The sequence below is a fragment of the Gadus macrocephalus genome, chromosome 6, assembly GCF_031168955.1.
Source record: "Gadus macrocephalus chromosome 6, ASM3116895v1".
Lineage (NCBI taxonomy): Eukaryota > Metazoa > Chordata > Actinopteri > Gadiformes > Gadidae > Gadus > Gadus macrocephalus.
In genome coordinates this window covers 24,917,331-24,931,816 of record NC_082387.1, presented here as the reverse complement: position 1 = coordinate 24,931,816, position 14,486 = coordinate 24,917,331, and the positions used below count along the sequence as shown (strand labels likewise).

The 14,486-nt window shown below is 41.9% G+C and overlaps 1 protein-coding gene across 1 annotated transcript in view; it reads left to right on the top strand.

Moving 5' to 3' along the window:
- Positions 1-14,486, top strand: part of LOC132458832 (NACHT, LRR and PYD domains-containing protein 5-like) — a 172,495-nt gene that overhangs the window by 74,917 nt on the left and 83,092 nt on the right. The window contains exons 18-20 of the mRNA XM_060053142.1: positions 10,751-10,924; positions 11,286-11,459; positions 12,239-12,412. Coding sequence (XP_059909125.1) covers positions 10,751-10,924; positions 11,286-11,459; positions 12,239-12,412 — 522 coding nt within the window. The remainder of the gene's footprint in view (positions 1-10,750; positions 10,925-11,285; positions 11,460-12,238; positions 12,413-14,486) is intronic.

Sequence of the window (14,486 nt, the reverse complement as noted above, 5' to 3'; positions counted from 1 at the left end):
AAGTGATTACAATCACCGTAGCCTGCTGACAAGGGGCGGATTGTTGGCTGGTCTGTCCCCCTCCTCAGCACAACGTATCTTCACCCATTAGTGTTGGGGGTAACGCGTTACAAATTAACGCGTTACAGTAACAATATTACTTATTTGGTGACGAAGTAAAGTAACGCATTACATTTAATATATCGGTAACTACTCTACTTTACTAGACTATAGTAACGTGTCTCCTGCGTTACCCAAGCCGTGTTTGCCTGCGGGTAAAGTCCTGATGTGTTGTGGTGTGTGCATGCGGGCTGCACGTTGCCATAGCGATTGATTTGAGTGACGTAGCTGCTTGTGCGAAGGAGTGTTCAAGTGTTGGAGCGCAGAAGCAGGCGAAACAGAAAGACTGGTTGCAGGGTTCATTGTAGAAGACATGCTTCCCTTGTCGACTATTGCATCGCCCAGATTAAGAAAAATACTAGATAAAATACCCGCGACTCGCAAGCCAACATCCGACAGGAAATCATTTTCCAAGTGTTATACTGACTGGAATCGAAGCTCAAAATTATTTTCGAGTCCTTCCTGGATCATGTGTCCGCCAACAACTAAAGATACTTAAGGCCAATTTCCACCGGAATCGGCACGAAAGCGCCACGGCAGCGAAGCGGCTGTGTTCCGTACTGCAATCCCCACTGGAAGCGGCACGGACACGTTCCGACAGATGGCTCAAGACGTGCATAATTATAATAAGTATTCATACAATATTATTCACAAGTTATATTCAAACCATATATATTATAATATACATTATAATATATATATATATACATAGGCCTACCTTATAATCAACCATACACATAAGACATAACCCATTAAATACGGTAGACCTATGATTTATAGATGTCATGGCAACGTCCACTCGCGACACTGGACTTGCGAGGCATCGACGCGGACTTTCAATTCTTCTTTGCCACTGACCAGCTATTGATACCATACCATAGATAGACTGTATAATATTACAATACCCTGTGAATTGCATAAGGATCGATGTGAGCTCATGAATATTCATGCACAAAGGCAAACTGATTGGCTGTAGTCGTGTTCTGAGACACGGCAGCGAACCGGCAACTTTCAGAAATAGAAGAGGCAAGTATCGTAAACGAAGTGCCGGTTTGGGGACGGTTCCATGCCGTGCCGGTGCCGTATCCAGTGGAATAGCCTACGTTCACTTTAATGGTTTCCATTATTTTCGGCGAGCGATTCGCTGCCGTGCCGCTTCCGTGCCGCTTCCGTGCCGATTCCAGTGGAAATTGGCCTTTAGGATTCCTAAGATACTTTTTTTTCTCAAGTTTTAAAGTAATGCTGTCTATCCAGTGCACCGTCACTCCTAAGTTAGGAATGATGGTGCACTGGATAGACAGCATTACTTTAAAACTTGAGAAGGCTGCTCTTGCCTGCAAGAGGGAGAGAGGAAGACACACTTTTGATGTCATAGCTTGAGAAATAGATCAGGTTCATTCAGCCTTTGGACCACATAAAGTAATAGCATGTGTGACCGCCGGTTAAGTGCACTTCTGTTTTAATTGTATGGGATAAAGTGACCTTTTTATATTTTTTATTGACCACTTCATTTTTGTTCTCATGTTTCCCAAAGCCTGTGTTTTGAAACTTGTGTGTGGTCAATCGTGTGTTGCTACTGATTGACCTCACCATAGCCTACTTTATCCTGTTGTTTGTGGATTTTACAGTGAGGCATTTCTTTGTGCAGACGGGGATATTGTTCTTTCATATGGTTTACATACTGTATAGATTTATACAATAAACACTAAGTGATGATAGGGCCATGATGTTTGTCAATGCATCTACAGTCAATTAAGGAACGGGAAAGTAAAGTAATAAGTAGTGAAGTTACTTTTCAAATGCAGGAACTAGTAAAGTAATCTCATTACAATTTGCAGAAGTAACTAGTAAGTGTTGGGTTAGTTTTTGAGTAACTAACCCAACACTGTTACCTACCAACCCACATACTACCACATGGCCTAAGGCACATGTGATCTGAGCCTCGACTCAAATCTTGTGTATATGGAGGAGGGTCGTCTATTGCATGTATGAAATTCTTATTTCATCCATGCTACACGGTTGTGGCTTGTGCATGGTCCGTTGCCGAATTTTTTTTGCTGTAGACGCCTTCCTAATGGGGTTCATTGAAGCAGGAGAATAATGGTTTTGAAGACGGTCTAATTGATGGAAGAATGAGGCCAAAAATATACATCTGCGTCAAACAGCCCACACGGGTCTCTAAGGCTGTGACTGCATCAATGGTTTTATGTGGGAATCTGTGTGGGGTCCGCCTAAAGTCATGAATTCAGTTGACATCTGGTGACGTGAACCTCCTAGACTCTTCTCTCAAACGTAGAAGGGGCGTGAGGGGGGCTATGATTGTAGGCCGCTTCAATGTTTTTTTACAATTGGACTGAACACTCGGGCTACCCTGACGTCAGGAGATAGCCGCAGAGTGCTGCACTGGGAATGTGGACCGTCACACAGTGCTCACTTAATTTCAGATATATTACTACGTGTATCTATATAAACCTATCTAGATATTTACAGACCTTTAGTTAGCTCTTGTTAAACCTTGTTCTAGTTAGATGTCTAAAAAAAACCTCTTTCAATGCCTTTTTAAAGCCTACTCATGGGCAAGGGTGTGAGTTGGAGTCCCTAAGGTACTTAAAGTGGACATATTGTGATTATTATCCCTCAATCAAGGGAACGAATCATTGAGTCCATCACTAATATTCACAAGAATTAAAGCAACAGCAATGAAATGCCAGAGTCTCAGGCTCCCTTCAACAATTTAATAAATATTAAAAACTACAATTCATAAGAGTAAGTAAAGTTGCATATTATGAACTAGGTGGCAACAGATTTTATAAATTGACTATACCAATATTTCACCAAATGTTCCCATTTTCTCAACTACAAATACATGTATGGAGTCATGTGTTGGAGGATATATCATAACTCGTATAGCCTAAGTTATAAAACATGGAATATTTATATAATGTTTTATCTTTACCTTTTCTGGGAAATAATTCAAGGTAAAAAGGGAAATATTCATTTTTCCTGATAATGATAATATGAGACCTAGACATAGACAGTGATAGACTGTGTATGAGATCTAGACATAGATAATGATAGTGTGTATGAGATCTAGAAAAATATAGTGATATTGTGTTTATGTATATCAGGGAGGAGAAGGATTGGAAGTCTCCGAGAGGCTAAGGTACAGTTTGCTTAATGTCATGTTTTCTTAAGATTATTGGCGATATAATCTAACTGCATTAATATACTCTAAAGTACTCCTAAAATACTCCCATAGTTAACGATTGTGTGTGTGTGTGTGTGTGTGTGTGTGTGTGTGTGTGTGTGTGTGTGTGTGTGTGTGTGTGTGTGTGTGTGTGTGTGTGTGTGTGTGTGTGTGAGAGAGAGTAGTAAGTACAGATAGAACAGTAACTCTTTAGTTAGTTAATGATTGATTAAAGACAGCTCTTACTCAGGGTCCAGGTCAGTGTACTGGTTTGATCTGAGGTGTTTCTGACAGCATGGATACGTTTCAAAAGATCTCCTTACTATGTTTGTTTGTCTTCTCTAAAGTGGTTTCCTGTCTGGTACTCAAATACAATCCACAGAACCAACATGTAGTTGTGTTTGTGTCCAGGCCTCCAGTCTACTATGGATGAGGAGAGAGAGGAGGGGGGTCCTACCTCTAGGACCACTCTGTCTGGGGAAGATGGCCGCCGGAGCAAAGCTAAGAGGTAAGAAGAGGATCTCTGTCTGTGACTGTTGACCATCTCAGAGCTCAGCAGTGATGTATCATGACTCCATCATTAGTCTGAGTAACAGCTGTGTGTGTGTTGTGTTGAAGCCCAGAGCAGCAGGAGAGAGCAGACTCCCCTGGACCCAGCTGTGTATCCATGAAGAGTGACTGGTCTATGGATGATCCTCTTAGCTTTAAAGATGGACGCCCCTCCAGAGAGGAGAGGTAGGAGTTTCTAAAAGACAATGAAAACAGACCAGTTAAATGTTATCAGACTCCACCGAGACTGATGCTTACAAGTTAAAAATATTCTCTCTCTCTCTCTCGCTCTTGCTCTCTCGCTCTCTCTCTCTCTTCCACCTCTTGTATGTTTGGTGTGTGTGTGTGTGTGTCTGTGTGTGTGTGTGTTTACTGTGTGTTCTCTCCCCAGACTCTTCCCAGATTACCCACAATGCTCAGAGAGTCAGAGGGAGGAGGAGGAGGAGGAGGTGGATGGTAAGAACGAGGGGCAGAGGAGGCGCGCCACAGAGGGAGTGGTGGACATCACAAAGCTCTGCCTGATGGAGATGAACCAGGAGGAACTGGCTGACACACTGGGGGACAGTAAGAGACTCTTATTTTGGAGACAGTAGAGACAATTATTTTGAAGATAATCTTATCTTAAAAACAGTGAATAAATTATTATTTTGAAGAGCAGTGTGAAACTCATTATTTGCACTGCTCAGACTAAATCACACTATGGGCCCTATCTTGCATCCGGCGCAATTGACTTAATCACTGGCGCATGTGTCGTTGCTAGTTTGCAACTGGCGCAGAGCGTGCTTTTCCCTCCTACGCCACACGTCGGTAAATTAGGGAATGATCTTGCGCCCCAAGGGGCGGCTCGGCGAAAGGAGGAGGCGTGTTCTGGCGCAAACGTTCCTTGTTGCTATGTTGACGTTTCATAAACCACTTGCGCCACAAACCAGAAAATACCTGGTTTAAAGTCAGTGGCGCGTTATTCAGATGCTATTTTAAGGGCGCATGCATAATGTTGCTTGTGCACCTCGCGCATACACTTTGCTTCTCTCATCTACCTAGCCAAACGTGCTTGGTAAATTATTTGGGAAAGATCAGCTGATACAGTGGTAATAAGTTGTACTTTTAAATCAATGCATCTGCAAACACCGTACAGCAAACACATATTTTCTTGACACAGACATCGTGTACATGCCCATAACTTTTAGGATTTTATTTGAGGACTCAGTATTTCTGAAGTTGTGGAAGAAAACCTTATTCCATGTGTGAATTGGGCCATATTATTTGGCCATAAACTGAGCCATTTGCAGTTTGAAATTCATGTGCAGCTGTCTCATCGGAGACTGCAGACGTGCTGTCAAAATATCAACTCGTCAGATTCAAATGCGCTCATGGCTCTTGATCCAGGTAGGTAGGGTTATTGTGGTGTATCAGGCTCAATGGTTTGATCCAGATATGTAGGGTTATATTAGGGATATCAGGTTAAATGGTTTGATCCAGATGTGTAGGTTTATTGTGGGTCTATCAGGTTAAAGAATGTTAAACATTAAATTGCAAATCAACAGAAGAATAACTCAATGGAAGAGATGCAGCACTATCTTGTTATACTGCATATCAAGTCACTTTCCACTTATTCACTATCATTATTAGGTGAGTGCTGCATGTAGCGCTCAACTATTGTTCTTCTAAGGTTTTATTCTTTCTTTCTAAATTTCTTTATTATTCTCTACAAACTTTGGGACCTATCTCCTTCCTCAATTTTTCACTTAGAAACTAAATTCAAATTTTAAAATATTCAGAATAGCTTGGAATCGCTCGCTTCTTTTCAGATTTTTTTAATATTTAACACTTTTTAAGATATTCTACTTTTAAAATATTAAAAGTAGCCATATGACATCGTAACCAGTGGCGGTGGGTCAATATAGGGCGCTAGGGCGCCGCCCCTCCGTGAAATATTCACTTGAATATATCTGCCAACTATTAATCAACTATTATCAATACGAAATAAATCAAAAAAATGCATAGCGTTTATCCTCGTTTAATTGTGTGATATACTTGTCACTGCCAGCAACCATTTAAATGCGTCTGAACGTCAATGATTTGGGCTAGGCTAGTTATTGGTCATTCGAAATAAAGCCCTCCTCCAAGTCAGGGGCGCCGGCCACGTTGAAGTCAATGTAAGCTCGCTAACTCTTTGCTGTCTATCAAGCAGAGACAGCTTTTCATTGGCGCAAGAAAATTCGCCCTCGCGTCGCAACAGTTTGCGCCCCAGGCAAATGGTATCGCTTTTCTTTTTTGTTATCACCACATGATTGGACAATACAACGAATCAATCAAATAGGCTACCTCCCTCAGCAGCATTCGCGCAACACAACTACATGTAGAAAAGAGATAGATCGCTAACTAGCAGAGAGTTGTAAGGACTTTCCACCCTTTGTGGAGGAATTGGACTCCCCAAGCAATGTTATACATAAAAGGGGCAAGTAAGTTACATATTTATTTAGGCTGAATCCGAATACTCATACTTGACTACTATATAGTATGCATTTTGTAGTACGCCAAAAATATAGCGCGTCCGAATGCTCAGTACACATTGTGTAGTACGGAAGACGTTTCCGAATGCGTACTACCGCCACAGTAAACAACAGAGTTCACTACGCTATCCCATAATGCAACCGGAGTCTGGTAACAAACGAAGAAGAGATGGCTGACCCGACACCACCAGAAAGACGTCGTAGAACACTGCGAAAAAAAGAGACATTAAAAATAGTAAAGTAAGTAATTAAGTAAAAAGAGACATTTTTAATTTAATAGCAACGATGACAAGACGGAAAACAGGTAACTTATCAAGGTAATTTTGCCGGCATCTGAGGGGAGATACGTCATCTACAAACATCCGGTGGAGTTTCGGCGATGTTCGGAAGCGTTCGGAGGCGTTCTACGCATAGCTGTAGACCGTACTACACTGTCAAGTGTAGTACCGTCAAGTAGTAGACACTGAACAGAAATAGTATGTACTAAGTATTCGGATTCAGCCTTAGTCTTTCGGCCTGTAGCATTTAAACAAAATGAAGCAACTGTCCCATATTTCTAACTGCATTTGAAATAGACATTGAGGCTCACAAAAAATGGACGCTATAGGACAGTGATCATGATTTCAATATCAATATCAAATATCAGATATCAATGGGTAAAATGGCAATGGCTGGTGTAATGGCCATAAAGTAGGTCTGTATGCAGTGTAAGCTTGTCCAGGCCCTGAAAGTCAGGATGTAGGCTATTCATCTGAATGAATAGTAGGTACATAGGTAATGGCCATCCCCAAAATGCACCAGAATACAGACTGTGCAGACTGACATAGGCTACTCATATAACGTAGCATAAAATAATGTTAACAAAAAATTAAATTTAAAAAAATTAAAAATAAAGAAATATTTTTTTTTTATAAAAAACAAGCAAAGGAGCAGGCAAAAGGCTGGGATATGGTGGGGATTGGTCACGTTGACGGGAATGTTTAGTGACATGTGGGAGGGTGGAGGGGGTTAAAAAAAAGTCTCAATCACTCTTCGACGCGCATGAAAACCAGCCGCGTAGTTATGAGGGAGGCCGTCCTCACACCGATCTTCCTCGTCCTCAACGTCCTCCGGTTCAAGCAAAGCCACCCCAGCCTTAGCTGCAATGTTGTGCAACATAGCCGTCACACATATCACGGCGCATGACTTGGCCGGCGAAAACTGGAGCCCTCCGCTGGACTTGTGAAGGCATCTAAAGCGCAACTTCCACCTCCCAATCGTGCGCTCAGGATTATGACTGATATATGTCGGTTTAAGCCTAATCAATTGGGCTTTAATGTCTTTAGCATTCATATAATTGCAGTCTATTTTTTTCGTAGGCTACTCTGCTGTTGTCCTTGATGGGGATATATTTTATGGGGAAAATTTTCCTGCGACATTCCTGCGTCTCCCCCTCCTACGGAGCCCATTTCAGCACCGTGTCAGTAGACAGTTACAATCCTACGACGTCGTGAGTGCAGCGAATGCGCGTTCACATTAAGAGGAGTTTCGGGAAACGCGACAAAGAAATTATCGATGGATCGCAAGATCCATCGGGAGAATTATCTTACGAGTGAAGATCCATCGATATCAGGAAACGGGGCCCAGGGCAATACATTTGACGTTTCAGATACAGCACGGTTGAATGCTTTGCGCTTTTCATTCAGCGGTCACTTTATTTGTTTCCAAACATTTTACAATTTTTAAATGGTGTGCATGTTTACATTGTTTACTCCATTTAGACTCAAATTCAAAGTTCAAATCCCTTCACTTGATCCCTTCACTTGCCATTTTACATCTCTTTACGTCTTAAACTATCTTTATAAAAACATATTTTCAACCTCACTTTGCACTACAGCACTCTCACTCATTTTCTGCAGGAAATGCATTTTCTAGTTATTATTATTATTTAGACCAATCATATTGTGGTTACATATTCTGTAACCACAAGTAATGAAGCCACTAAATATCATGAAGTTGATAATTTTACAGGAAATATTGACATGCTTCCACTGATGTCACCATCCACTATCTGATGTCTTCTGTTGTTTTCTCATTTAGGATCTGCTGCTTTCGAGTGCCAAGACAAAATTAAGTCTCTTTTAAAAAAGAAATTCAAGTGTTTGTCTGAGGGAATTGCTAAAGCAGGACAGCCCGCAGGTCTGAATGACTTCTACACAGAGGTCTTCATCACAGAGAGAGGCAGTGGAGAGGTCAACAAGGAACATGAGGTCAGACTGATTGAAACAGCTTCCAGGAGACCGGCCAAGGAGGAAACACCAATAAAATGTGAAGACATCTTTAAACCCTTACCTGGACACGATCAACCAATCAGAACAATTATGACAACTGGAGTGGCCGGCATTGGTAAAACCGTCTTAACACACAAGTTCACTCTGGACTGGGCTGAAGACAAAGCCAACCACGACATACACTTTACATTTCTCTTAACTTTCAGAGAGCTGAATTTACTGAAAGACAAAGAGTTTAGCTTGGTGGAACTTCTCCATCACTTCTTTATTGAGACCAAAGAAGCAGGAATCTGCAGATTCGACCTGTTCCATGTTGTCTTCATCTTGGATGGTCTGGATGAGAGTCGACTTCCTCTGGACTTCCATAACAACCAGACCTGGACTGATGTCACAATGCCGACCTTAGTGGACGTGCTGCTGACAAACCTCATCACGGGCAACCTGCTTCCCTCCGCTCGCATCTGGATAACCACACGCCCTGCAGCAGCCAATCAGATCCCTGCTGAGTGTGTTGACATGGTTACGGAGGTGAGAGGGTTCACTGACCAACAGAAGGAGGAGTACTTCAGAAAGAGATTCAGAGAGGATAAGCTGGCCAATACAATCATATCCCACGTCAAGAAAACAAGAAGCCTCCACATCATGTGTCACATCCCAGTCTTCTGTTGGATCACTGCTACAGTTCTGGAGGACGTCTTCAAAACATCTCAGAGAGGAGAAGAGGTGCCCAAGACCGTGACTCAGATGTACAGCCACTTCCTGAGGGTTCAGTCCATACAGGGCGGTATGAAGTATCATGGGAGAGCTGAAACAGATTCACACTGGAGTTCAGAGAGCAAGGAGATCATTGTTTCTCTGGGAAAACTGGCTTTTAACCAGCTGGAGAAAGGCAACCTGATCTTCTACGAGGCAGACCTGGCAGAGTGTGACATCGATATCAAATCAGCTTCAGAGTACACAGGAGTGTTAACCCAGATCTTTAAAGAGGAGTGTGGGCTGTACCAGGACAGGGTGTTTTGCTTTATCCATCTGAGCATCCAGGAGTTTCTGGCTGCCCTTTATGTCTTTCTGTCCTTCATCAACACGGGGGTCAATCTGCTCTCAGAAGAAGCACCAACCTCTCGTGAAGATAAACTCCTCCACCTCTACCAGCATGCTGTGGACAAGGCCTTACAGAGTGAGAACGGACACCTGGACTTGTTCCTCCGCTTCCTCCTGGGCCTCTCTCTGGAGACCAATCAGATTGTCCTACGAGGACTGCTGGCACAGAAAAAAGGTAGATCACTGATCACTAAGATTAAAACATTTCTGCTGGGACAGACAGAAACTAGCTCACTGACCAATAAGGAAACTATCATCACATTAGTGTCTTACATCAAGAGGAAGATAAATGGAGATCTCTCTCCAGAGAGAAGCATCAACCTGTTCCACTGTCTAAATGAGCTGAACGATCGTTCTCTAGTGGAGGAGATCCAACAGTACCTGACATCAGGAAGTCTCTCAAGAAAATCTCTCTCCCCTGCTCAACTGTCAGCTCTGGTCTTCATCCTACTGACATCAGAAAAGGAGCTGGACGTGTTTGACCTGAAGAAATACTCTGCCTCAGAGGAGGGTCTTCTGAGGCTGCTGCCAGTAGTCAAAGTCTCCAAAACATCTATGTAGGTTCACTAATAACATGTATTACGATACACATGACACAATATGCATAAATTAGGAATATAAGGTTAAAATAATATGCAAAAGATCACTGTAGGTTCATAACAGCTTTATATTATATTAATATTATATAACAACATGTATTACTATTCTACTCCAAACAGAATAAACATACTAATAGAATATAAAATATACAATAATATATAAAACATCTTGCAGGTGTACTATTAGGGTATAATGAATTTCCGTACACACAGAATACTAGAAAATAGAAGTGGTATTCATTTAAGAATATATTTTGAAAACACAATTAAACATTTATTCCACTTTTTACATCCAATACATAATTAACATTTATACATCTAATGATTAAGTGAATATTTGTAACAAGTAAAATTCCTTCATTATGTAATAAGTTGAAGATTTATGTGAGTTTACTCACAGTTCCTAACATGTTTCTGTTTATTGGTGTGAAGGTTAAATGGCTGTGAGCTCTCAGAGAGATGCTGTGAAGCTCTGGCCTCAGTTCTCAGCTCCAACTCCTCTAGTCTGAGAGAGCTGGACCTGAGTACCAATGATCTGCAGGATTCAGGAGTGAAGCTGCTCTCTGCTGGACTGGGGAGTCCACACTGTACATTGGAAACTCTCAGGTCAGTTATCAGCCTCTTCTTCAAACAGGTTATTCTAGACTCCAGTAAGTGCTGCTCATGTCCGATGCATTTCGGTTATGCACTCAGAAATTTCTTACATTATCAACTTGGGTTTCCACAATATTGATATGGGTTTAATTACAACTAGAGGGTGGGCGCGTGCAACGTGCACGCGAAAGCTCTGGTTATTATAATGATAACCTTTTTCAATAATTTAAAATCTATTTGACATCCATGTCTTAATATTTAAAGATCCATGTTATTCATACAATTTAGCATTTCATGTATGTAAAAAGACTGGTAACAATTCTCATAACATTTAATCACAGTAACTAACATGTTCCTGTTTATTGGTGTGAAGGTTAAATGGCTGTAATCTGTCAGAGAGATGCTGTGAAGCTCTGGCCTCAGTTCTCAGCTCCAACTCCTCTAGTCTGAGGGAGCTGGACCTGAGTGCCAATGATCTGCAGGATTCAGGAGTGAAGCTGCTCTCTGCTGGACTGGGGAGTCCACACTGTACACTGGAAACTCTCAGGTCAGTTATCAGCCTCTTCCTCAAACAGGTTATTCTAGACTCCAGTAAGTGCTGCTCATGTCCGATGCATTTCTGTTAATCTTTTTCCCTGCTGACAAAACACTCCCTGGTTGTACACAATGTAAGAACCTGTGAAGAAACGGTTTTAGCCTACCAAACACAGCAGACTTCTCCGGACTCTAACCAAACAATATCTCATCTGAGTTGTAGCTATTGAAGAAGGAGCATTTGTTTAATATCCTTTTTCATATCCAAGTGAAGGAAGTTCTGCTGTCTGTGATGATGTCATCTCCCCACTTCCTCTTCCTTTTCTCGGACAGGGTGACAGCTTTGTCTCTATAAAATATCAATAAAGCTTTTATTTGTCCCCCATATGGAATTAATACACTTTATAAATGTGGTTACTTTAGTGTGTGTGTGTGTGTGTGTGTGTGTGTGTGTGTGTGTGTGTGTGTGTGTGTGTGTGTGTGTGTGTGTGTGTGTGTGTGTGTGTGTGTGTGTGTGTGTGTGTGTGTGTGTGTGTGTGCGTGTGAGCTGCGGGCTGCTTGGCACATGCGCGTTGACCAACTTGTCGAGTAACTTGTGCGACAGGCCTGCTATCATATAGTAGTAAGATAACTTTTTTCAATAATTTAACATCTATGTGGTATCCTTCTCTTAATATTTAAAGATCCAAGTTATTCATACAATTTAGTATTTCATGTATGTAAAAAGACTGGTAACAATTCTCGTAAAATAGAATCACAGTACCTAACATGTGCCTGTTTATTGGTGTGAAGGTTAAATGGCTGTAAGCTGTCAGAGAGATGCTGTGAAGCTCTGGCCTCAGTTCTCGGCTCCAACTCCTCTAGTCTGAGAGAGCTGGACCTCAGTACCAATGATCTGCAGGATTCAGGAGTGAAGCTGCTCTCTGCTGGACTGGGGAGTCCACACTGTACACTGGAAACTCTCAGGTCAGTTATCAGCCTCTTCTTCAAACAGGTTATTCTAGACTCCAGTAAGTGCTGCTCATGTCCGATGCATTTCTGTTAATCTTTTTACCTGCTGACAAAACACTCCCTGGTTCTACACAATGTAAGAACCTGTGAAGAAACGGTCTAAGCCTACCAAACACAGCAGACTTCTCCTGACTCTAACCAAACAATATCTCATCTGAGTTGTAGCTATTGAAGAAGGAGCATTTGTTTAAGATCCTGTTTCATATCCAAGTGAAGGAAGGTCTGCTGTCTGGGATGATGTCATCTCCCCACTTACTCTTCCTTTTCTCGGACAGGGTGACAGCTTTGTCGCAATAAAGTATCAAAGCTTTTACTTGTCCCCCATATGGAATGAATACACTTTATAAATGTGATTACTTTAGTTTGGGTGTGTGTGTGTGTGTGTGTGTGTGTGTGTGTGTGTGTGTGTGTGTGTGTGTGTGTGTGTGTGTGTGTGTGTGTGTGTGTGTGTGTGTGTGTGTGTGTGTGACTGTGTGTGTGTGTGTGTGTGTGTGTGTGTGTGTGTGTGTGTGCGTGTGCGTGTGAGCTGCGGGCTGCTTGGCACATGCGCGTTGACCAACTTGTCGAGTAACTTGTGCGACAGACCTACTATCATATAGTAGTAAGATAACTTTTTTCAATAATTTAACATCTTTGTGGCATCCTTCTCTTAATATTTAAAGACCAGCTTATTCATACAATTTACTATTTCATGTATTTAAAAAGAATGGTAACAATTTGCATAACAATTTGCATGTTCCTGTTTATTGGTGTGAAGGTTAAATGGCTGTAAGCTGTCAGAGAGATGCTGTGAAGCTCTGGCCTCAGTTCTCAGCTCCAACTCCTCTAGTCTGAGAGAGCTGGACCTTAGTACCAATGATCTGCAGGATTCAGGAGTGAAGCTGCTCTCTGCTGGACTGGGGAGTCCACACAGTACACTGGAAACTCTCAGGTCAGTTATCAGCCTCTTCTTCAAACAGGTTATTCTAGACTCCAGTAAGTGCTGCTCATGTCTGATGCACTTCTGTTATTATTAGCTTTTACTTGTCCTCCATATGGAATGAATACACTTTATAAATGTGGTTACTTTAGATGGTGTGTGTGTGTGTGTGTGTGTGTGTGTGTGTGTGTGTGTGTGTGTGTGTGTGTGTGTGTGTGTGTGTGTGTGTGTGTGTGTGTGTGTGTGTGGTGTGTGTGTGTGTGTGTGTGTGTGTGTAGGTTGTCTTGCTGCCTAGTCACACAGGAAGGCTGTGCTTCTCTGGCCTCCGCTCTGAGCTCCAACCCCTCCCATCTGAGAGAGCTCGACCTGAGCTACAATCACCCAGGAGAATCAGGAGCTGCGCTGCTCTCTGCTGGACTGGAGGATCCACTCTGGAGACTGGACACTCTCAGGTATGGAGAGGACAGCTCACCACTCAGGGACAAAGTCTCCTACAAGGATTCAAGCCGCTGCTAGATGAAGTGGTTTGAAAAGGCAGCTGTAACTCATGTTGTGTAGAAAGTGATGAGACAGCAGATGATGATGGTGAATGTTTCAACATGCTGCTCTTACTTTGTTTCCCCCCCAGTGTGGAGCACGGTGGAGTGTGGAGGCTGAAACCAGTTCCACAGAGGTGTAAGTGTCTCTTAAGTCTATGTATTTATACATTTACATATATACATACATACATACATACATACATACATACATACATACATACATACATACATACATACATATACACACACACACACACACACACACACACACACACACACACACACACACACACACACACACACACACACACACACATACATACATACATACATACATACATACATACATACATACATACATACATACATACATACATACATACATACATACATACATACATACATACATACATACAAGTTTTGACTGTTAATTTCCAGCCTGTCTTTGTCTGCATGATGTTATATATATTACTGCCGTCAGTTAAACGCGTTATTAACGGCGTTAACGCAAGCCAATTTTAACAGGGTTAATTTTTTTTATCACCAAATCTTTTTTTTTTTCTTTGGCTCA